This window comes from Ammospiza caudacuta, chromosome 13 (assembly GCF_027887145.1).
Source record: "Ammospiza caudacuta isolate bAmmCau1 chromosome 13, bAmmCau1.pri, whole genome shotgun sequence".
NCBI classification, from domain to species: Eukaryota; Metazoa; Chordata; class Aves; order Passeriformes; family Passerellidae; genus Ammospiza; species Ammospiza caudacuta.
Window position 1 is genome coordinate 20,742,224 of NC_080605.1, and position 22,421 is coordinate 20,764,644.

General features: G+C 62.0%; 1 protein-coding gene across 1 annotated transcript in view; it reads left to right on the forward strand.

Moving 5' to 3' along the window:
- ZFPM1 (zinc finger protein, FOG family member 1) overlaps positions 1–21,909 on the forward strand; it is a 35,116-nt gene extending 13,207 nt beyond the window's left edge. The window contains exons 2-10 of the mRNA XM_058813669.1: positions 2,252–2,383; positions 4,583–4,672; positions 13,590–13,723; positions 16,061–16,163; positions 17,460–17,669; positions 18,127–18,357; positions 18,664–18,759; positions 18,852–19,001; positions 19,346–21,909. Of these exons, the coding sequence (XP_058669652.1) occupies positions 2,252–2,383; positions 4,583–4,672; positions 13,590–13,723; positions 16,061–16,163; positions 17,460–17,669; positions 18,127–18,357; positions 18,664–18,759; positions 18,852–19,001; positions 19,346–21,525 (3,326 nt within the window). The 3' untranslated portion in view covers positions 21,526–21,909. The remainder of the gene's footprint in view (positions 1–2,251; positions 2,384–4,582; positions 4,673–13,589; positions 13,724–16,060; positions 16,164–17,459; positions 17,670–18,126; positions 18,358–18,663; positions 18,760–18,851; positions 19,002–19,345) is intronic.
- Positions 21,910–22,421: the final 512 nt, after the last annotated feature.

Sequence of the window (22,421 nt, forward strand, 5' to 3'; positions counted from 1 at the left end):
AAGAAGGAAAAAAAAAATCCTTGCTCGTTATCAATAAAAAAAAGGAGGGAGGGAGAAGAGTTAATCGTCGAAGCGGAGTATCTTGGAAGGGAGCGTTTTTTGGCTCTTCCCCTCTCTGTAAAACCAGCCTCAGTAATTCAGTTTTAAAGCATGAAAAAAGGGAGTTGATGAAATTCCACTATCAGCACTGAACCAATATGCAAAATATCTCGCCGAGAATCAAATAGCTATTATGTTTTCATTTCCATTTCAGCGTATTTGCTTAATGAAGAATAGACAGATCAGGCCAGCCGAGGGAGGCTGTGTGCGGTGATAACTGTGCAGGGCTCCCAGCAATCCTGGGCAAGTGACGCTCCCTCCGCTCCTGCTCCTGCTCCCTCTCCCTCACTTGCTTCTTTTTTTTCCCTTTTTTCCCCTTTTTTTTATTTCTTTTTCCCCAGTGGTTGGTTTAACCCACACAGCTGGGGGGTTGGTGGGCACTGGGTGCTGCAGTGGGGCTGGGATGCACCCAAGGACACCATTCTGGGATGCTGTTGGCCACCCAGCCTCCCCGTGGGCACTGGTGACACCGTGGTCCCCAAACCCCTGCTTTTACAAGGTTAGATTTATCTTGTTTTTATTATATTTTTATTTATATTTATCTATTTTATTCATCCCATCTCCCTTGGGAGTGCTTTGGGGTGGGATGCATCCCAGGGCTGTGTGAGATGATTCCAGGATGCTGTTGGCCACCAATCGTCCCCATACCAGGTTTGACACGTTGGATTTATATGGAGCAGCCCCATCTTCCTCGTGGCTGGGCCTTGGTGTTTTGGGGTGGGGTGTGGGTGGTCCCAGGATGCATCCAGGGATCACAGTGAGAAGATTCTGGGATTGTTGGTTCCCCATCACCTCGTAGGTATTGGGTGACACCAAACCCCAGCTGGATTTAGGTGGAGCATCCCCATCTCCTCCCTGACTGGGGATGGAGATTTCAGGGTGGGGTGTGGGTCATCCCAGGGTGGATCCAGGGACCCCAGTGACGGTCCTGGGATGCTGATGGCCACCCATCATCCCTGTAGGAACTTGGTGACTCCACACCACTCAAAGCTGGATTTATATGGAGCATCCAGTTAGATTTATATGGGGCATCCCCGTTTCCCTCCTGGCTGGGGATGGGTATTTTGGGGTGGGATTTGGGATGCATCCATGGGATGCTGTTGGTCGCCCGTCATCCCTGTAGGCCACGACGCTGTGGTACCCAAAGCCATCCTCATCCTCCTGCTGCTTTCCCAGGTAGGATGTGGGTGGTCTCAGCACCCTTGGGTGGATGCCAGGTGCCCTCCTGGTCCCACCCATCCCTTCCCAGCCCCATCCAGCCCTCCCTGGGCAGGCTGGAGGTGCCAAAGCCCAGCGCAGGCGAGCGTCGGGTTAACTTTATCAGAAGCCCAAGAGCCGTGAAGGCGTGAAGGAAGAAATTAGCCTAACAATGTTTCATTTACAGCGGGAGAAACGATTTGTTAGCTGGCGATTGTTTCTGAATATTATCAGAGCCTTTTTAATTGTGCTGGAACTGAAATTAGCAGAATTAGAATAAATTGCCTTCCCTTCTCCGGCAGCCTCTTTATTCACGCTCATTGTTGTGTGCTTTGTATAGATTATGGGCTCTTTGTTCTGCTGCTGTAAATATACATGCCTGGAGTCACGGCGAGCAGCTGAGGTCTGCAGACGGGCTGGCCCTGCTCTGATCCCCCCGTGGTCCCCCCGTGGTCCCCTCATGGTCCCCGGTCCCGCGGCGTCGTGCGGTGCCAGCCATGTGTGCCATGCGTGCCACCGGGGCTGGGCCCTGCCCGCCTGCCTGGGGATGTGGCTGCGTTGCCATGGAAACAGATGGCAGGGCTGAGGGGTGTCCCCCGCGTGCGCCCTGTTTGTCCCCGTGTCCCCCCTGCAGTGCCATCCCCGTGGGTCGGTGTCCCCTGTCGGATAAGGGGTGGTGGGGATCATTTCTGGGGTGTGCACAGAGCCCCTCTTGCTGCCAGGCTGATTCCCCACCGTGCCCCAGGGAGGGGACACCTGCAGCAAGACATGGCCACCTCTGCAAGGGGACAGCACCCCAGGGAGAAGCTGCACTGCAGGGATGGCTGAGCAGAGCTTCCCTTCCTTCCCTGTGGGGCATCTCCTCCCAGCATCCTGATTTCCCAGCTGGCAAAACCCCCTGGCACCTTTTCCCCGTGGCTGTGCCCTCCTCACCGCCCTGTCCGTGCTCCCACAGGGTCCCTGGCAGCGATGGAGGAAGGCGAGGACGCCCCGGTGGGGGACAAGAGCCCCTCGGAGAGGGACGGGGCCACCTCGGATGGCGAGGGCTCCGCCGAGCGCGACACCTGCAGCCCCCCCGGCAGTGAAGGTGAGCCCTGCGCTGTCCCTGCTGTCCCCTCCCCACAGGGACAGGCCCTGCCACCAGAGCAACCTGCTGGGATTAGCTCAGGAAGCAGCCTGGCCGCTCCTTGGGGTTGGTGGGCGAGTGACAGTCCCCTGTCCGTCGGGGTTCCATCCCTGTGGGCACAGCCCTGTGTCCCTGGGGGTTCCATCCCTCTGACACCCAGGGGACAGCCCAGATTGCCAAGTCAAGTCCCTTGGGGTATGAAGGGACCCCCTTGGGGTGTGGAGTCACATAGTCACTGTTTAAAGTGACCTTTCACAGGGATATTAAGTGACATTTGGGGTATCAAGTGACCCCTTAGGTGCAGAATGACCCTTCCCCCTAGCTTGGGGTGCCAGTCACATTCCCTTGGGGTGCAAAGTCACGTTCCCTCGGGGTGCAAAGCGTCCCATGCCAGGGATGCAGAGTGACCTCTCGGGGTGCAAAGTCACATCCTTTGCAGTACAAAGTTCCTCTCCGCACCCGTGATGAAAGACACGTCCCTTGGGGTGCAAAGTCCCCCCGCTCAGGGGGACAAAGTCACACCCCCTGGTGAACCAAGTGACTCCCCCGGGGTGCCAAGCCGCCCCAGAGGGCACAGGTGGCCGTGACACGGGTGGGCTGCGGGCACGGGGCCGTTGGTGGCACCGTGCTGCCCACGCAGCCGCCAGGCTGGAGCCGAGCTGTGCCCCACCCCAGAGGTGGCTGCGACTCAGGGCCGGGCTGAAACAGTCCCAGATATCCTTTGAGTTCCTTCCTGTGGAGGTGGGGGCAAATCCCAATCAGTTAATGTTTGCTGTGCCCTTTGAGATAACCGCGCCGGGGCAAGGCTGCACCGGCTCACGGAGCTCCCGGCAAACCCCGCTGCCTGCAGCTGCATCTGGGGGAGAAATGTCCCCAAAACCAGGGCTGCCAGGCCTCGGTGCAGCAGGAATCCAGGGCTGCCAGGCCGTGGTGCACCAGGGATCCACACAGCTGGGGCAGGGAAGGACCCCAACAGCCGGGATAGGGAAGGGATCCTGAGAGCTGAGACAGGGAGAGATCCTGATAGTGGAGTAGCGAAGGGACATGAATAGCTGGGACAGTCAGGGACCCCAACATTTAGGGACCCTGATAGCCCCAACAGGACGAGGTAGGGGGAGATCACAAGACAGGGAAGGGACCCCAAGAATGAAGGGCAAGGAAGGCACCTCAGTAGCTGGGGCAGGGAGGGGACCCCAGTATTTGAGGCAGGCCAGAGACCCTAAAGCTGAAGCAAGGAGTTGACCCTAGTTGGAGCAAGGAGAGACCCCGATTTCAGCAAAAGGACCCCAACAGCCAGAGCAGGAAAGGGATCCTACAGCAAAGCAGGGCAGGGAGCCTGATAATTGGAACAGGGAGGGGACCTGATAAGTGGAGCAGGGAAGAGACCCCAGTATCTGAGTCAGGGAGGTCTCCCAGGCAAACTTTGCTCGCTGATGGAGGGAATCAGGGCCCTTATCTGATGGGGGAGCCGGGCTGGGGGCGAGGAGCCGGAGCCGGGGCGCGGAGCTGCACCTGGCACTGGCCTGCCTCGATAAAGAGGTGATAGCAGAGATAAGGCCCAGCAGCAATAACGGCCACTAAAGCTTTCAGCGCGATGGATAAAAATCGATATGCCAGGCACTTTGATTTATAGCCAAAAATAATAGGACTTTTATACCCGGTGATTGATTTATTTGATGTTAATCATGGAGCTTATCACCTGTATTAATAATCTGCAGTGGTGGTGACGTCACCCCTGGGCGGCCGCGGTGGCGCCGATCGATTGGGCTCCGCTGCTCGATCCGCCCGGGACGCCAAGGCAAACATGTACTTTGGGCACTAATCTGCCACACTGTCATATGCAGATTGCCTTTATCAGCCCATCTCCAGCAGCAGTTAATGGAGAAAATAATTGTTATCAAGTTGCTATGAATACGCCACAAATAGAGCCGTGAGGGGAGCGGGGCTCGGCCCGCTGGCGTGGCACGGCATGGCATGGCATGGGTGTGCCAGGCAGTTGGGGTGGGCTGATGGGGCACTCCCAGGGGGATGTGAATCCCCTCCCTGTGCCCATCCCAGCCCTGGGTGTTGGGTGTTGCTGCTCTGGTGGTCCCAGCCCCTGGGGATTGCTACCTCTGGAATGCCCTGCTCTGACCTGCTGCCTTCCCCCTCCTGCTGCAGAGTCCAGAGATGCTCTGGAGAGTCCAAAGGAGCTGGAGAAGCCAGATCCTGGAGAAAACCCCCAGGAGCCAGACAGCTGGAATGGGCCAGGTGAGTGTCTGCTGTGGGGCCGTCCTGCTCCATCCCAGTGTCCTGAGATCTGCTGGAACAGCCTCCAGCATTCACCTCCTCTTGCAAACACCAGTATGAGAGGAGAACTAGGAGCTGGGCAAGCTGCAAACCCCAGAACCCCTGCAGAGGGGAGATGTGAGGTGATGGGTGTGATCCCTGACATCTCCAGGGCGCTGTTGGGATGGTAAAGCATGGATCTGGGAGCAGCAGGGATGCCATCCCCACAGCTGGCATCACACTCCCTGGCACTGGCAGGGTTTGGGCCCGTCCTGCGCTGCACCAGGGCACTTCACCAACATCCTGGCAACCACAAGAGCGACGCTGGGGTGGTTTGGTGATGGTTATCAAAACCCCAAGGAGCAAATTCAGCCTCTATCTCCCCCTGGTATCTCCACACGGGCACGGGGGCACCAGCGAGGCCAGGCTGGCCCTGTGGGCACCCCCAGCCCTATCACCCACTTATCTCCAAAGCCACGGGGTTATAGACGTGTGCCACACAGATTCACAGAATCAGGGAATGTCTGGGGTAGGCAGGGAGCTCTGGAGAGCATCCAGCCCTAGGCAGGGACGCCTGGAGCAGGTGACACAGGGACACATCCAGGTGGGTTTGGGATGGCTCCAGACAGGAGACCCCACACCCTCCCTGGGCAGCTGGGCCAGGGCTCTGCCACCCTCCATGGGAAGTTCTTCCTCATGTTGAGGTGGAACTCCCTGTGCTTTAGTTTGTGGCCATCACTCCTTGGTTGGGGCTGTGGTTGTTCCACTGGGAGTGGCTCCTGGCAGGTGGATGGGGATGGGACCAGGAGCACCTGGCACTCCCAAGGGTGAATGTGCCACATTTTGGGCGCATTTTGGGCCCTGTGGGTGCTGCCCACACCCTGCTCCTCCCAGGGGAGCTCCCAGCTTTGGCTGGGCGTGTTGGGCAGTGCTGGAGGACAGCGATGGCCCTTTGGAGATGGACGCCCAGGGCAGGTCCCGCTGTGTCCCCAAGGCCACCAGGCTGCAGCAGCCCTGGGAAGCAGTGCCTGCCAGCACACGTGCTCCTGCTGCAGCTGCCCAGATCCCCACAGTCCCCTTCCCCTTCCCGAGGGGAAGCTCCTGCCGGCCCCGCTGATATCCCAGCCCTTCCTGCATGTGGTGTCCAGGAAGGAGCTGGAGGCCACCCCCTGCTCCTCCTTATCTGCTCCCAGCCCTTTGCCCCCAGCGCTCCCGGGGCAGGGTGGGATGGGGCTGCACCTCCCACCCCACGTTCCCCCCATCCCCTGTGGGGTCAGCACACCGTGCTCATCCCAAATCTCCCCAAGGAGCCTGGCCGAGGCCGTGCCTCCCCTTCTCCTCTGGGTTGTTTGCATTCTTTATGTAAAAGAGATTTGCCGATGGGGCCCTGCAGCCCGTGCGCGCTGTGTGATGGGAGCGGTGCTGGTGGCAGCGGCGGGAGCTGCCGGCGATGCCGCGCCGATAGAGAGCTCCAACCGCCGCCATGGCCCGGCTATCAGGGGCTCTGCAGGCTCGCCCTTTATCGGGGATGGAGCTGCCCAAAAGGGAAGCTGGGAGCAGCCTGGCTTCGCTGCTTTATCGGGCAGGATCCGCCGGCTGTCAGCGCGAGGATGCGCCGCGCCCGGGGGGCTCCGATTGCACCCCACGGAGCTTTGGGGGTCACTGGGTCACCCCCGCTGTGGGTCAGGGATGCCAAGGGTCATCCTGCTGATCCAGAGGGGATGTGGCCTGCCAGGAGCTCGCCCTGGGGCTGCCTGGCCCCTCCTGGCCGGAGTGAGGAGGGTTTTGGTTTAGCTTTGAAGTGACCTTGTTCCCTGGAGGGGGCTGAGGCTCTTCCAGCTGATGGGCAAGTTCCCGGGGGCTGGAGGATGAAATCCCAAACTTGGGAGCCTTTACAGATGTAAGGACTCACCATCCCTTCATCCAGAGCGCTGGGACAGCCTGGCTCTGTTCTGCTTGCCAGTGGGAGCATGGCCGTGCTTTGTGCTCGCTCCATCCTCTGGCGGGGCTGGAGACAGCACGTCCATCCTTCCCAGATTCCCCCAAACCATCCCAAATTCCCCCAAACCCTTCCCCACAGCCCCTCCATCCATGCCTCAGGTTCCCATCTTTCCCATTCGTTTTGGTTGGCCCTGGGGAAGGTTGGGTAGCAGAGAATTTCAGGAACACCCAGAGCCTCCAGGGCTGCCCCAATCCCTGCCCTGCCAACCTCAGCAATCCCAGCCAGCTTTCCCAGAAGGATAAGAGGAAAAACTCTGCAAAATTCACATGGAGCTGGTGCAGGAATGCAGCAGAGAGCCCTGCTGAGGGTCAGGCTGCTCAGCCTCATGATGAGCACCAGAGGGTTCCCACTGGGAGCTGCTGCAGCCCCTGGGAATCCTGGATTCTTCCCTTTGCACCAGGTAGGATGGAGCTTTTTGCTTTTGTCCTTGTGGGAGCAGCACAGGCAGGGACAGGGTTGGAGCTGTGACCAAACCCAGGGTGGATTTTGCATTATCCCACCTGGGAATTCCCTGGGAATTCTTCACCCCCTTCCCTACACCAGCATCGCTGTTTGCAGCTCCACCTTGCTGAACTCCCTTGCCTGTTTGGGCTTTATTTAATATCCAATTGCTAACTATGAACTATTAATTTAATATTAATATTTCCTCTGGGCAGCAGTGATGGCTCTGGGTTGATTACAGAGCTCAGGCTCCTCTCCTGATCCCCCAAACCCCTCACCCCCATCCTCCATATCAGGATGGCACAGAGCAACTCCTCATTTATTTTTTTTTTTTTTAGTGCATCTAATTAAAACTCCCAAGTCCTTTTTTCCCCCCCCTTTTCCTCCCAGCTGCCCCTTCCCTTCAGTTGTGTTTATCTCCCTCCTCAATAATCTCTGGCTGCCCAGGGTTTGTCTGGAAACCTCAAGGTTCATTATCGGGGTGAGCAGGGCACAATGGGGGGGACGGCTCCTCCGGGGGGGGACAGCACCCCCACATCTGCCCCGTCCCTCCCCTCCACCCTGGCATGTGTGGGTGGGAAAATTATCCCAGCTATTCCCTGTTATCACTGGGAGAGGAGCAGCAGAGAGTTGTGTCTGTGGGAGGCTGCTGAGGGATGGGGGCACTTGGGGTTCAGGGCATTGGCACCCCCAGTGTCCCAAATCAGGGGGGCCCAGCACCCTGAAACCCTCCCATGTGTGTCCTCCTGCCAAAGGCAGCAGGGTGGGGACAATCCCAGCACTGATGGTGGCACCTGTCCCTGGTTTGGGATGAGGAAGAGCAGCTGGGAATGTCCCCCTGTGCCTGGGGTCACTGCAGGGTGGAGGGGACAGCTTGGGGACACTGATGGTGAAGGGATGCTCTGACTGGTCTGGGGACGTTGCTGAGTGGATGATCAGACCAGTTTGGGGACAGTGACAGCGTGGAGGGATGCTCAGGGTGTTGGGGACACTGAGTGTGGAGGGATGTTCAGAGTGTTTGGGGACAGTGACAGTGTGGAGGGATGTTCAGAGTGTTTGGGGACAGTGACAGTGTGGAGGGATGCTCAGGGATTTTGGGGACAGTGTGGAGGGATGTTCAGGGATTTTTGGGGACACTGACAGTGTGAAGGGATGCTCAGGGTGTTGGGGACAGTGACAGTGTGGAGGGATGCTCAGGATCTTTGGGGACAGTGACAGTGTGGAGGGAGGGATGCTCAGGCATCTGTTCCCATTTTCCCTGGCATTTTCCTGCACTCTCATGGTGAGAGCCCTGAGGGTGATGCCTCCAGGTGGTGCTGATTGACAGCTGTCAATCACTCATGTTCCTGCTCCGCCCTGCCTGGATCTGAGGAATTGGGAAAATTTGGGGCTTGAACCCCCCATCTCCATCTGGGTGCCCCCTCCTGGGGGTTCTCCCGCCCCCCAGGCCCTGGGGCTGTGGCAGGGTCCCCCTGTGCTCCCCTCCCCTTTCCGTTCGGGATATCTTCCCTCTGCATCAGCTCCGGGGCCCCTGCATCCCCTTCCTCCCCTCTCTGGCTTCCTGCCCTCCCCAGTGCCCTCCTCCTGCTGCCTGGGCACAGCCAGGGGTCCCAGGAGAGGGGACAGGGTGTCCCTGGCACAGGGGTCCTGCCGTGCTGGCAGCCCTGGGGCAGCCAGGAAGTTTTCCTCCTTCCCATCCTTCCTGAGCTCTTTCTGGTGTTTTCCCCAGTGTTTATTCCTGTCCCCAGGACACAGGTCACAGGTCCTGTGTGTTTCCTGCATGTCCCTTGTGAGGAGGATCCCAGGGAATGGGGGCTGCCTTGGGATGGCATGGGAACCCCTTGGGATGGGGGACAGAGCAGGGACAGGGCACCCCTGGCACAGAGGTCCTGGCAGCCCCAGGGAAGCCAGGAAGTTTTGCTGCTTCCCATCCTCCCTGAGCCCTTCCTGACCTTATTTATTCCCAGTGTTTCCATCCACATCCCTGCAGGCACAGGTGCCAGTTCTGTCCTGGCATGGGAACCCCTTGTCATGAGGGATGGGCACCCCATCCCAGCAGGGCACAGCAACACCCCAAAGGCAAATGTCTGGCAATGCTTATCAGCCCATCCTGCAGGGGCAGGGCACCCCAGCTTCCGTGGGGTGATCCCAGGGCACACGTGGCACGGCCGGTGCCACCCTGCCAGCAGCGCCTGCCAGCTGTGCCCCACAGCTGGCGAGCAGAGTGGGCCCTTTTGGGGTGCAGCCCCTCCTGTGCGTGCAGCCCCCCAGGAGCTGGGTGGTGCCCAGGGGCAGGGCTGGCTGCTCCATTATCCAGGGGCAGGGTTCAGCCCGATAAGGAGTCGCTTTTGGACTCGGGCAGCAAACAATCAATAAGTGGCGAGCGATGGGCAGCAGAGATAAAGGCAGAGATCCCCCCTGGCTCCCGCCCCACCGGGGCCTCCCCAGCACCCCAGAGCAGGGCACAGAGCCCAGCTGTGCCACAGCCATCCCCTCTGCACCCACAGAGCTGAGCCCAAGCAGGCTGAGCCCAGCAAGGCTCGATTTAAACCCTCCTCACTCCTTTGTCGTCCCCAAGGCTGCCCTGATTACTCGAGCACCCGGGACGGCAAAGCCGGGATAATCTCCTTAGCCCCTTTGGAGAGATTTCCCTTTGTGAGCCGAGGTGAAGAGTGGAGATGCTGCGTGTTCACAGCTTAAGACTCTTCCCAATCGGCTCCCTCCATCTTATCGGAGCGGTGCCATCACATCATTGCAGTAGTTGAGTTGTCAGGATTTATTCCTTCCGCCGCGCTCTCGCCGCTTCTAAAAACAGCAGCTGGGGCAGGGCTGGGGAACTGGGGGAACTGGGGGGAACTGGGGCTTCTCCAGCTCGGATTTCCCCAGGCAGGATCAGGGGAGCCATGGGAGGTTGGTACCCGTTGGTGGATCCATCCCTCCATCCATCCCAGTGCCAGGCCGGCTCCTGCAGCCACCCACGTTGGCTCCTGGGTGTTCCAGGGGTGCAGCCACATCCAGGCACTCACATTTGCTTTCCTTGCGGGAGGGAAGGGCAGAGGGTGCCAAACCATCCATCCCATCCCATTTCAAGCTGCTCCTGCATCCCTTTGCCTCCCACATCCACAGGATTTGAACCACATCCAAATGAACTGAGGAATCTGGAGGTCCATCCATCCATCCATCCATCCATCCATCCATCCATCCATCCATCCATCCATCCCTCCCTCCCTCCCTCCCTCCCTCCCTCCCTCCCTCCCTCCCCATTTCCCAGTGTCTCCATGCCCAGGGCTGGCTCTGGCTGTGCCCCCCAGGCTGGCACAGGGCGAGGTGGCTGATCCCAGGCTGTGATCCCATGACACACTGATAGCACTATTTATCCTGATTGTATCCAGGCAGCTGCAAACACTGCAGGGCCCTCCAAGCCTGGGTGCCCACTGAGGGGCAGAGCAGTTGGTCTGGATGGGGTTCAAGTGCTCTGGATGCAGCTGAGGCAAAGGGATGTGGGAACAGCTTGGAATGGGGTGGGGAGGGATGAGTGGGTTTGTCTGGGGGCCCTCTGCCCTTCCCTCCTGCTCACTCCCACAGGAAAACAAATGGATGTGGCTGCATCTTCAGAGCTTCCAGTGCTGCTCCTGGCAGTGCCATTCCTCTCCCTGGCCCTGGCAATGCTGTGGTCACCGAGCCCATGGGCTCTGGCCGTTCATCTCCATCACACCCCGTGCTGGAGGAAGGCTCAGTGATGCCTCCCTGGAATTGTGCATCCCCACAGCTTCCTCCCTCCCCTGTGCCCACCCTGGACCCTCGGGATGGGCAGGAATGTGGGTGCCAGCCGTGCCTGCTTGGCCATGGGGTGGTGACAGGATTAATCTTTGCTCCTGGCACAGCTCAGCCGATTCCTTTGGAATCTCTTGATGGGAAGATAAACCAGGAGCAGCCCCGTGTTCCCTGTCCCTGTCACACCAGGCAGGTGCACCTGCCTCTCTGGGGGCTTTTCCTCCTTTCCTCCCTCCCTCCTTCCTCCCTGCTGCTTTTCTCTGTGCCCCAGAGCAAACAGGCCGGTCCCTGCCCCGATTTGGTTAATGAGCTGGGAGATAAGCCCTGCTCCCTGATAAGGAGGGACCGATGGCCAGGTGAGATACCTGGGGGGTGTTCACCTGCCAGGGGATCCCACAGGGAGCTGCAGCTCAGGGACTTTGCTCCAGGGCACCCCAGGGGCTGGCAGCAGCTCTCCCCAGCCTTGCAGGCAGTGGGATGTGCCTGGATCCAGGTGGGATCAGTGGGATCACTCCCTGGTGGTCCCACATAGGGACACAGCTTCTGCCTTTGGGCTTTGTTCCCAGTGTGGAGCACACAGCATCTCCCAGGCCTCCTCATCATGTTCCCTGTTCCTTCTCAGCAGTGCTGTGTGTTTAGCTGGAAAAAATCATCTTTCCCCTCCTTTTTTCCCTCTCTGCAGCATCCCTGGCTGGCCCAGGCACACTCATCCCTCTGGGGGAGCTCCCAGCACCACAGAGCAGGGGTTCAGCACCATCAGTGGGGTTCCAGCACCCCGTTTTGGGGCGGGTGGAGGCCGTGGGGCTGGCGGGAACGGGGCTGGCTGTGGCAGCACTATTTTTGTCCCCCTGTCTGGAACGGTTTTCTCTTTATCAGCGCCTGCGTGTTTTCTCTGCTGGGGATTGATACACACAAGATGAAGTGCTCTGACATGGGAAGTGTCAGGCGAATGCTCTTATCTCACAGACATGGTCTCCTGACCCAAACGCTGCTGATTACCACTGAGACGGGCAGGGGGGGCACCCGCAGGGGGACGTGGCCGTTGGGCTCCGGGCCCCAAAAGCAGCCGGGATCTTTGGGGTGCCAAAGGCAGAGGGGCTGCTGGGGGTTTAGGGGTGCAGGGGAGGCTGGGGATGCTGAGGCTGGGGGAGTTCAGCGCTCCAGGAGCGTTTTGGGATCGGATGGGAGGTGCTGGAAGTGTGGAATAATGTGAGGTCTGACTGCCCCGCTCAGCCACGCTGGTGGTCACTCTGCTCCCTGCCTGCCCCAGTCCTTCATGGACCCTTCGTCAGGCTCACTTTGTGCCAGGGAATAAATCCCAACAGCTCCTTCATCCCTCCTCCTCCTCTTCCCTGTGCTGGAGGAAATGGGCAGGGGGATGCAGGGCAGGAGGGTGCCAGGGATGCAGGGCACGCACAGCCCGTGCCATGCTCATCCCCAAAACCCCTTTGCAGGGATGAGATCGCAGCTGCACACAGAGCTGGGATCTCCATGGATGGCCAGGGTGCCTTTGGGAGCACTGTGGCTCCAGGGGCTCCCAGGCTGTGGGAGTGGGCAGGACAGGGGGGCTGAGGCAGAGCCCACCACCAGCAGGGCTGGGGGCTCTGCACAGGGCTGCAGGGTGGCAGGGACCAGCCTGGTGACCCCAAACACCTCGGGGAGTCCGGACACCTCCCAGTTCTGCCGGGATGGCACCGGCTGCTCCCCTGGGATGAGTTTCGGGCAGTGCCCAGGGTGGCCAGAGGGGACCCGCTGGTGGCAGTGGCACCTGGGCCATGGCAGGTGACACCACCCAGCGCTCCCAGTCGCTCACCTCAGCTCACCCCAGCGCCGGGAGGATCCAGATGTCAGCCCTGCTAATAAACACATCAGATTTCAATCTCCGCAGCCCTGGGATCGCTTTATCCTCCCCGCGCTCCGGGCTCCAGAGGCAATTTTGCCTTCAGCCAGCGCAGCCTCCTCCCTGTCCCCGGCACCCGGGACTGCCTGCACCCCTCGGGGCTCGGGGGGCTCTCTGTCCTGCCCTGCAGGGCTCGGGCACACGCGGGATGGGTTCGTTCTGTGTCCCCGGGGAGCTGCTCGGTTTTGGGGGGCAGCATCCATTGAGGGGCAGGCGGCACATCCATCTGGGTATTGGTTACCTGCCATCTTATCTGCGCTCCCAAAGACAAAGGCACAGTTAAAACATTTTCGAGCAGCCTTCATAGCGTATTCACATGTTATCTAACCCATTAAACCAGAGCCTTATCAGATAATCAAAGCCATTAAGCCCTGAAGCTGCTGCGACTTCGGGTGCGGGGATGAGAAACGCTCCTTCCTCTGCCCGGGGCCGGGCTGGGACCCCCGGGCTGGGCTGGGACCCCGCACGGGACCCTCACCAGCAGCTCCAGACAGGTGCCCACACCCCTGGGATTTGGGGTGCTGCAGTCTGGGAGGGTTTTGGGGCACACCCCACTGATGCTGTGCGTGTCTCCCCACAGATGAATTGGAGATGCGATCCCACACCCCCGGGATTTGGGGTGCTGCAGTCCAGGGGGGTTTTGGGGCACATCCCACTGATGCTGTGCGTGTCTCCCCACAGATGAATTGGAGATGCGGTCCCACACCCCTGGGATTTGGGGTGCTGCAGTCCAGGGGGGTTTTGGGCCACACCCCACTGATGCTGTGCGTGTCTCCCCACAGATGAGCTGGAGCTGGAGGTGCGGGATGGGCACAGACGGGTGCGGAGCCGCCGGAGCCTCCCCGAGGGCTTCTCCTGGGGCCCCTTCCCGGGCAGCATCCACAGCGAGCCGGCATCGCCGGGCCACGGCGACACGGTAAGGGGCACCCGAGGGGACAGGGAGCATCCCAAGGGGACAGGGAGTACGGTGAGGTGGAGGAAACATTCTTTGGCAAGAGAAGTCCCTGCCTGAGCTGCTCAGATTCCTCAGGGAATCTCCTGCTTTGAGGTTTCCCTGCCAGCCCAGAGCAGGGGACAGGAGGACATTGCCATCCCCTCTGCACAGGCTGCTTGGTGGCACCTGTCTCCTCACAGGGGAGATGGGATCTGCTTTTTCCCATCTCAGATTTGCTCCCTGGGGACTCTGGTGGTGCCTGGAAAGGTGTAGGGAAGGGGCAGGAGAGGAGCACCAAGGGGATGGTGGCTGTTGGTGGCACCACTGGGGGAGCAGAGGAGGAGGGAGGTGGCCATGAGTGTGACTCTGGATGTTTTTAGGCTCTGGATCCTCCATCCCAGCCACGTCCTTCCCTCCACATCCCCCCTGAGCCGCACACAGGCGGCTCTAGCCCAGGATCCTCAAGCCCTGGCTCCATCCCCACCTCTTCCTCCTCCTCCTCCTCTCTCCTTTGCTCTTTTTTTTTTTTCTCTTTTCTTTCTTTTTTTTTTTTTTTAAGCTCAGGCCCGTTTATCTTTGCTGAATTAAATCCTTGATTAACCCTTATCTGCCCAGTTTGGCTCCCTATCTCCCGCTTGGCGCCGTGTGTCCAGACACCCGGTACAGGATGATTGATTTCCCCAAGATATGCTCAGCTTTTTTCTGATACTTCATTTATTGTCTAAATATTTTTGCTCCCATTTCAGCAGCTCCCTTATCGAGCCCGGCTGATGATTCCCAGCCCTGCTCTCCTCTGCCACTCTCCTCCCTCCCTATCTCTGCTCGGGGAAGGGAGGAAGGAATTGCAGCCCCATCCCTGATAGGGGCTGTCACCCTCAGGTCCTTTCCTCTTTGTTGCTGGCGGCGCTGGGGGGGAGTGCAGGGGGTCTCCCCCAAATCCTGCCTGGCTCCGCTCTTCATCTCCGGGGAATAAACCCCAAACAGCACCCTCATCCCTCCTCCTCCTCCCTATGCTGAGGTGGAGCTGGTGAGATGTGGAGTTGTGGGAGATGATCCCAGCCTGGGGTTTTGGTGGGAGCTGGGAGCACTGGGTGGCTTTGATATTCCGTGGTGTGGAGCACCGTGTGTCCCATGGGATGAGGGAAAGGGAGAAAGAGCCGGAGGATGAGGAGGAGGAGGAAGATGCCTACTCGCCCCCACCTGCTCCCAGAGGGTTCCCCCAAAAGATCCTTGCACAGGAGGGTGTGCAAAGCCTCTTGCAGACATCTCAGGGTGCCGAGGGCAGTGAAGCCCCTCTGTGACTGTCCCCAGTCCCCGGGTGCCCGTGTCCCCCCGGGCAGGGCCGGGCAGGGCCGTGCGGATGCGCTGCCGGCGGATGCGGAGCAGCTCGGGTTTCAGATGGGAGTGCGATGGTTATCGGGCCGTGCAGCCACACAGCGACCTCTTTGTTCAGGGAGAACAAGGGAGGGCTTCACGCCGGGCTGAGGCCGCCGTGGGGAGCTGGGCTGGGCACCCCGGGGTGCTGGGGGCACCTTGGGGTGCAGTGCAGGCAGCCCCTCCAGGCAGGGGTGTCCCCATGCCGGGAACAGAATTCCCAAGGGACCCTGGGGTCCCAAAGCCCCCAGCCCCATTTCCCGTGTTCACAGGGGCAAGGGAGGTGCACCCACCTGTGGCAGTGTCACACTTGCGTGCCACATCCGTGTGCCAGTGTGTCACACCCTTGTGCCAGCATTGCACCCATGTGCCAGTGTGTCACACACATGCACCGGTGTGTCACACCCATGTGCCAGTGTGTCACACACATGTGTCAGTGTCACACACATGTCTTGGGGGCTTTATCAGGCTGCCGGCACTCGGCTCCTGGCAGTGATAAGGCCCCAACTGGCTGTGACTGTCAGGCTGAGTTGGAGGGGTTGGAAATATTGGGATGGATAATTAGATTTCATATCGTTACTGCAGCAGCCATCGGAGGATCAGGGAGATTAATTTTCCCCCCCTTGTGCTCATTAATATTCATTAGAATGCAGGGAGGCTGAGCTGGGCACGGGCTGAGCAGGGAGTGCTGTGACCCCCTGGCAGCCCCTCAGTGACCCCAGCACATTTTGGGCAGTGCTGTGACCCCCTGGCAGCCCCTCAGTGTGACCCCAGCCCCATTTGGGCAGTGCTGTGACCCCCTGGCAGCCCCTCAGTGACCCCAGCACATTTTGGACAGTGCTGTGACCCCCTGGCAGCCCCTCAGTGTGACCCCAGCCCATTTTGGGGAGGATGTGACCCCACCTCAGTGTGACCCCAGTGCTGACCCCTGTCCCTGCCCCACAGAGCCCCCCCCTGACACTGGTGCTGGGGGACGAGAGCTGCTGGCTGTCCTTGCTGCCCCTCGTGCCCCGAGAGCCCGATGCCAACGCCGTCATCTACAGGAAGGGTTGGTACTGGGGGCACTGGGGGTGGGTGGGAGGGGTCCCCATCCGTGTCCCCTGTCCCACTGCTGGCTGTCCCTAGGCTTGTCCCTGTCCCAGCTTCCCTGGGTGGCTGCAGCCAGTGGGGCTGGGGAGGGTATCAGCAGGGATGGGCATAGAGATGGGAGCAAGGATGGGCACAGGGATGGATCCAGGGATGGTTGTAAAGATGGGCACAAAGGTTCAGGGATGGGCACAAGGATTGGCAGAAGGGTGAGTGCAGAGATGGGTGTAAGGATGCAGGGATGCAGAGATGGGCACAGGGATGTGGCAGGGATGGGTGCAGAGATCACACAGGGATGTGGCAGGGATGGGTGCAGAGATGGGCACAGGGATATGGCAGGGATGGGTGCAGAGATCACACAGGGATGTGGCAGGGATGGGTGCAGGAATGGGCACAGGGATGGGTGCAGAGATCACACAGGGATGTGGCAGGGATGGGTGCAGAGATCACACAGGGATGGATGCAGGAATGGGCACAGGGATGGATGCAGAGATCGCACAGGGATGTGGCAGGGATGGATGCAGGGATGGATGCAGGAATGGGCACAGGGATGGATGCAGAGATCACACAGGGATTGCACAGGGATGGATGCAGAGATCACACAGGGATGTGGCAGGGATGGATGCAGAGATGGGCACAGGGATGGATGCAGAGATGGGCACAGGGATGTGGCAGGGATGGGTGCAGAGATCACACAGGGATGGATGCAGGAATGGGCACAGGGATGGATGCAGAGATGGGCACAGGGATGTGGCAGGGATGGGTGCAGAGATCACACAGGGATGTGGCAGGGATGGATGCAGAGATGGGCACAGGGATGTGGCAGGGATGGGTGCAGAGATCACACAGGGATTGCACAGGGATGGGTGCAGAGATCACACAGGGATGTGGCAGGGATGGATGCAGGGATGGGCACAGGGATGGATGCAGAGATCACACGGGGATGGCACAGGGATGGATGCAGAGATCACACAGGGATTGCACGGGGTTGGATGCAGAGGTCGCACCGGGATGTGGCAGGGGTGGCACCGGGATGTGGCAGGGGTGGCACCGGGATATCTGCAGACCCGGGCACGAGCCCGAGCGGCTCCGGGAGGGCGGTGCGGGCTCAGCGCGGGCAGACACCGCCATCTCCAGGCCATGGCCGGGAGGGAGCAGCGGCCGAGCCGGGACCGCGGGCACAGGGCGGGACGGAGGGGCCGGGCCAGGCGGGCAGGACGGGGTGCGGTGTCCCCGCTCACCGCTGTCCCCTCTGCAGACGAGGCCCTGTGGTGCCGCACGACGCGGGCGCTGCGGGAGGACGAGCCCCTGAGCGCCCTGGTGGTGGCAGAGCCGCCGGCTGTCCCCAAGCACGGCGTGAAAGCCGAGCCCGGCGAGTCCCCGTACCCGGCGGCGCTGCACTCCGACATCCAGCTGCTGCCACAGCAGGCCGGCATGGCCGCCATCCTGGCCACCGCCGTGGTCAACAGTGAGGCCGGGGGGACACGGGGAGGGACACACGGGGAGGGAGAGGCAGGGAGGGACACTTGGGAAGGGACACACGGGGAGGGACACACGGGGAGGGACTCACGGAAAGGGACACATGGGGGGAGGGACACATGGAGAGGGTAAGTGCAGAGGGACACACAGGGAGATGCAGGGAGGGACACACGGAGAGGGACATGCAAAGAGGGACACAAGGGGGGACACACAGAGAGGGACATGCTTGTATGGACACGCTGGGAGGGACAGGCAGGGAAGGACACGTGGAGAAGGACACACGGGAAGGGACACACAGGGACACGCTGGGAGGGACACGCAGAGAGGAACATGCGGGGAGACACACACAGCACCACAGCCCTGCGGGGCTCCCCAGCCGGTCCCACAGGAATGTCCCTGTCCCCAGCCCGTCACACAGCAATGTCCCTGTCCCCTGCTCTCCACAGAGGACGTGTTCCCGTGCAAGGACTGCGGGATCTGGTACCGCAGCGAGCGCAACCTGCAGGCGCACCTGATGTACTACTGTGCCAGCCGGCAGAGCGCCCGTGCCGGCTCCCCCGCGCTGGACGAGAAGCCCAAGGAGACCTACCCCAACGAGAGGGTCTGCCCCTTCCCTCAGTGCAAGAAGAGCTGTCCCAGTGCCAGCTCCCTGGAGATCCACATGCGCAGCCATAGCGGTATGGCACGGCATGGCATGGCATGGCACCCCTGGTCTGGAGGCTTTGGGGTGGCAGCATGGTGACCGGTTAGAGGAGGCTGGGCTGCTGGAGGGGCAGGGAGGATGCAGGGCTGGAGCACGCCGAGCAGTGGGATGAGGCTCTCCCCAGCTGGTTTGGGGCACTGGTTTGGCACTGCTCGCTTGTAGGTCTTCCCCCATCTCAGACCTGTAGAGACAGAGGGAGCTGGCCCTGTGGGGTGGCTCTGTGGGTGTCCCCATAGTCCCTGTCCCCCTCCCCTCAGCACTGTGTCCATCTGTCCGGCAGGAGAGCGGCCGTTTGTCTGCCTGATCTGCCTGTCCGCCTTCACCACCAAGGCCAACTGTGAGCGGCACCTGAAGGTGCACACGGACACCCTGAACGGTGAGTGACCCACGGGGACAGCCCTATGCCACCCAGGGATGGGCACTGTCCCTCCTGCCCTGCTCGCTCAGCCCCGTGCTCTGTCCCCTCAGGTGTCTGCCACAGCTGTGGCTTCATCTCCACCACGCGGGACATCCTGTACAGCCACCTGGTCACCAACCACATGATCTGCCAGCCAGGCTCCAAGGGCGAGGTGTTCTCACCTGGGTCAGCCCTTCCTGCTGCCAAATCCCTCGCTGCTGGTGAGTCCTGGGGCTGTGGCCATGGGGTGACATGGGATGGCACTGTCACCCAGGGCTTGTCCCCAGCTGGGCCTGCTGGTGGGAAGGGAGGTGGGAATGGTACATTGTCCCTGTGCCAGGATGTTGGGAATGGGGAACGGGGTGCCAGGGGTGTTGGGAACAGGACATGGCAAACATCCCTCTGCCAGGATGTGTGGAACAGGGAACGGGGTGAGGATCCTGCCCTGGGGGTGTCATAACGGGGGGACAGGGCAGCACCCCATGCTGGTGCTCTCGGTGACGCCAGTGCTGATCATCCCTGTGCTGGTTCTGTTGGTGACACTGTCCCCTCTGTCCCCCTGCAGGGCTGAGCCAGCCGAACAACGCGTCCCTGCGCAAGTGCAGCCTGGGCGCGTTCCTGCCCGAGGCGCTGCCGGCCCTGCCGCCGCACGTGGTGCTGCCCGGCCCCGACACCGCTCCGGTACCGACACCACTGGCACCGCCCGCCTCGCCCCCCGACCCCCGGGCCGGCAAACTCTCACCCCCAGCCCAGCCTCAGAACGGGGAAGGGCCTTCATCGGCATCCTCCTCATCCTCCTCCTCCTCCACGGCCGGCGAGCCCGTGCGCATCAAGGAGGAGCCGGCGGGCAGCCCGGCCAGCGAGGCGGAGGCGCCCAGGAGCGGGGAGGGGGCCGGCAGCCCCGAGGGCGGCTCCCGGACCTCGTCCCCCCGCAGCCTGGCCTCGGCCAAGGTGAAGTCGGAGCTCGCCAGCCCCACGCCGGGCTCCAGCCCCGTGCCCAGCGAGCCGGGGACGGGCACGGCGGGCGGCACCGTGTTCCTGCCGCAGTACGTGTTCGGCCACGAGGCCGCCGTGGTGCCGCAGGCCTCGGAGATCCTGGCCAAGATGTCGGAGCTGGTGCACAGCCGGCTGAAGCAGGGCCACGGGGGCACGGTGCCACCCGCCATCTACACGGGCTCGCCGCCGGTGCCCAAGGGCGCCACGTGCTTCGAGTGCGAGATCACCTTCAACAACATCAACAACTACTACGTGCACAAGCGCCTGTACTGCTCCAGCCGGCACCTGGCCGAGGACAGCCCCCCCGGGGCACGCAAGCTCAAAGCTCCTCCCGGGGCACCCAAGGGTCCCTTGGCCCCGGGGACGCTGCTGTCCCCCCCGACAGGCAACGGGCAGGGCCCGGCATCGGGGGACGGGGAGGACGCCGGGCGCGATGCCACCCCGCCATCCGCCACACCGGAGGGCAAGGCTGAGGATGGGGGCACCAAAGCGGGGTCCCCCGAGGCAGAAGGGAACTCGGGGCGGTGCAGCGAGGACAGCCAGAGCCCCGGCAGCTCGGCGGGCGACGAGGGGGACGAGGACCCCAGCAAGACGCTGTGCGAGGCCTGCAACATCCGCTTCAGCCGCCACGAGACCTACGTGGTGCACAAGCGCTTCTACTGTGCCTCGCGGCACGATCCCCCCCTGCGCCGCCCCGCCGCCCCCAAAGTGCCCTTCCTGCCGCAGCCCCTGCGCACCCGCAAGCGCCGCAAGCTCTACGAGATCCACGGCGCCGCTCGCCGCCCCGCGGAGCCCCCGCCGGCCCCGGAGCCGCCGCCCGCAGAGCCGCCCGCGGCCGCCCCCGAGCCCCGCGCCGGCCCCATGGACGCCGAGGGTCCCATCGACCTGAGCAAGAAGCCGCGCTGGCAGAGCGAGCCGGCACCCACACCGGTGCCGGCGCCGCTGCTGCCCCTGGCCGACTACCACGAGTGCACGGCGTGCCGCATCAGCTTCAACAGCCTGGACGCGTACCTGGCGCACAAGAAGTACCAGTGCCCGGCCACGCCGCTGCAGCCGCGCACGCTGGAGCACCTGCAGAAGATGAAGGGCGCCATGGCCGCCCCCCTCAAGGGCCGGCACAGCCCCGGCAGCCCCGGTGAAGGGGACCCTGAAGGAGGGGTGCGGGTGAGGGCGGCCCCGGCGGGCAGCCCCGGCATCCCTTACCCTGGGGCGGACTCGCTGCAGCGTCACCCCAAGGGCTCCCTGCCACCGCCGGGGGCCAAGGGTCCCCTGGCCGCCTGTCCCTACTGTCCCCTCAACGGGGCCATCAAGGGCGACCTCCTGGAGCACTTCCGAAATGCCCACGGGCTCTTCGTGGCCAAGCCGGGACCACCGGAGGCGCCCGGTGCCAGCAGGACGCCCGAGCCCCCGCTGCCCACCGCGTCCCCTCCGCGCCCGCCCGGCCCTCGCCTCCGCCGGGACAGCGCCAAGGAGGGCAGGGACAGCAGGGACAGCCCGCGGCCCCCCGGCTCGCCCGCCTCGCCCGCAGCCCCCGAGGCTCTGCGGGAAGCCCCCCGCAATCCCCCCACGCCCCCCGCCTACACGGACAGGGGGGTGCAGACGCCCCCGGGCAAGGCCGTGCCCGGCCCGGTGCCCAACGGGAACCACAGGTACTGTCGCCTGTGCAACATCAAGTTCAGCAGCCTGTCCACCTTCATCGCCCACAAGAAGTATTACTGCTCCTCCCACGCCGCCGAGCACGTCAAGTAGCCCCCCCAGAGCCCCCCGGCACCGCGCGGGGGGCTGCAGGGGCTGGGGGATGGGACCGGTGCCTGACACCCTCCCTGTGCAGGGGTTGGGGTGATGGAGGATCCCCCCCGGAGGCTCCACCGGGGGAGCTTTGGCATCTGGAGAGCCCCAAAGTTCACCCGGGTTGGGCGATGAGGACACTGGAGGTGGGGTCAGCCCCCACCTGTGCCCCCGGGGGAAACTGAGGCAGGAGGACTGTGCGTGGCCCTGCCCTGGGGCCTGCAGGGGGCTTTGCCCCGTAGACACTACGGGGCTGGGGTGGCGGGCACGGCACCCCAGGAAATCTGGGGGTGTCCCCACTGCAGAGCAGACCCTGTGAGGATGGAGCTGCTCTGGGAACTGCGTGTATAAATAAGTGTGTACAGAAATAAATATGTCTGCTAAACACCTGTGTGGGGTGGGGGACACTGTGGGGGCTGGCACAGCCACCAGCAGCCCCCCGAGGGGCTGGGCCATGGGGACATGGGGTGTGTACAGCCACGGTGACAGCAGGGACAGGGCATGATGTCCCAGCGCTGTCCCCGGGTGGCACCTTCAGCAGCCATGGGGCAAAGTGCTGCTCCCAGATGGGGCTCAGCTGGTGCTGATGGCTCATTAATTATCAAGGTAATTAAGCCCCACAGCGCCGGGTGGGGCCCGGTCTCTGCCACAGGAGCAGTCCCTGCCTGCAGCTCCAGACCCTGCTGTGGGTGCCCAGGTGAGTGTGGCTCAGGTCAGGTGTCCCCCACAGGGTGACAGGGGAGGATGGCCCTAAGGACCCCCCAGAGCATGGCTCCTCACCTGCCCACAGCTCATCCCAGTGCTTCCCAGTATTCCCAGTCCAGCGGAGGCGGGCAGTGGGTTGTTCCCCTCCCTCC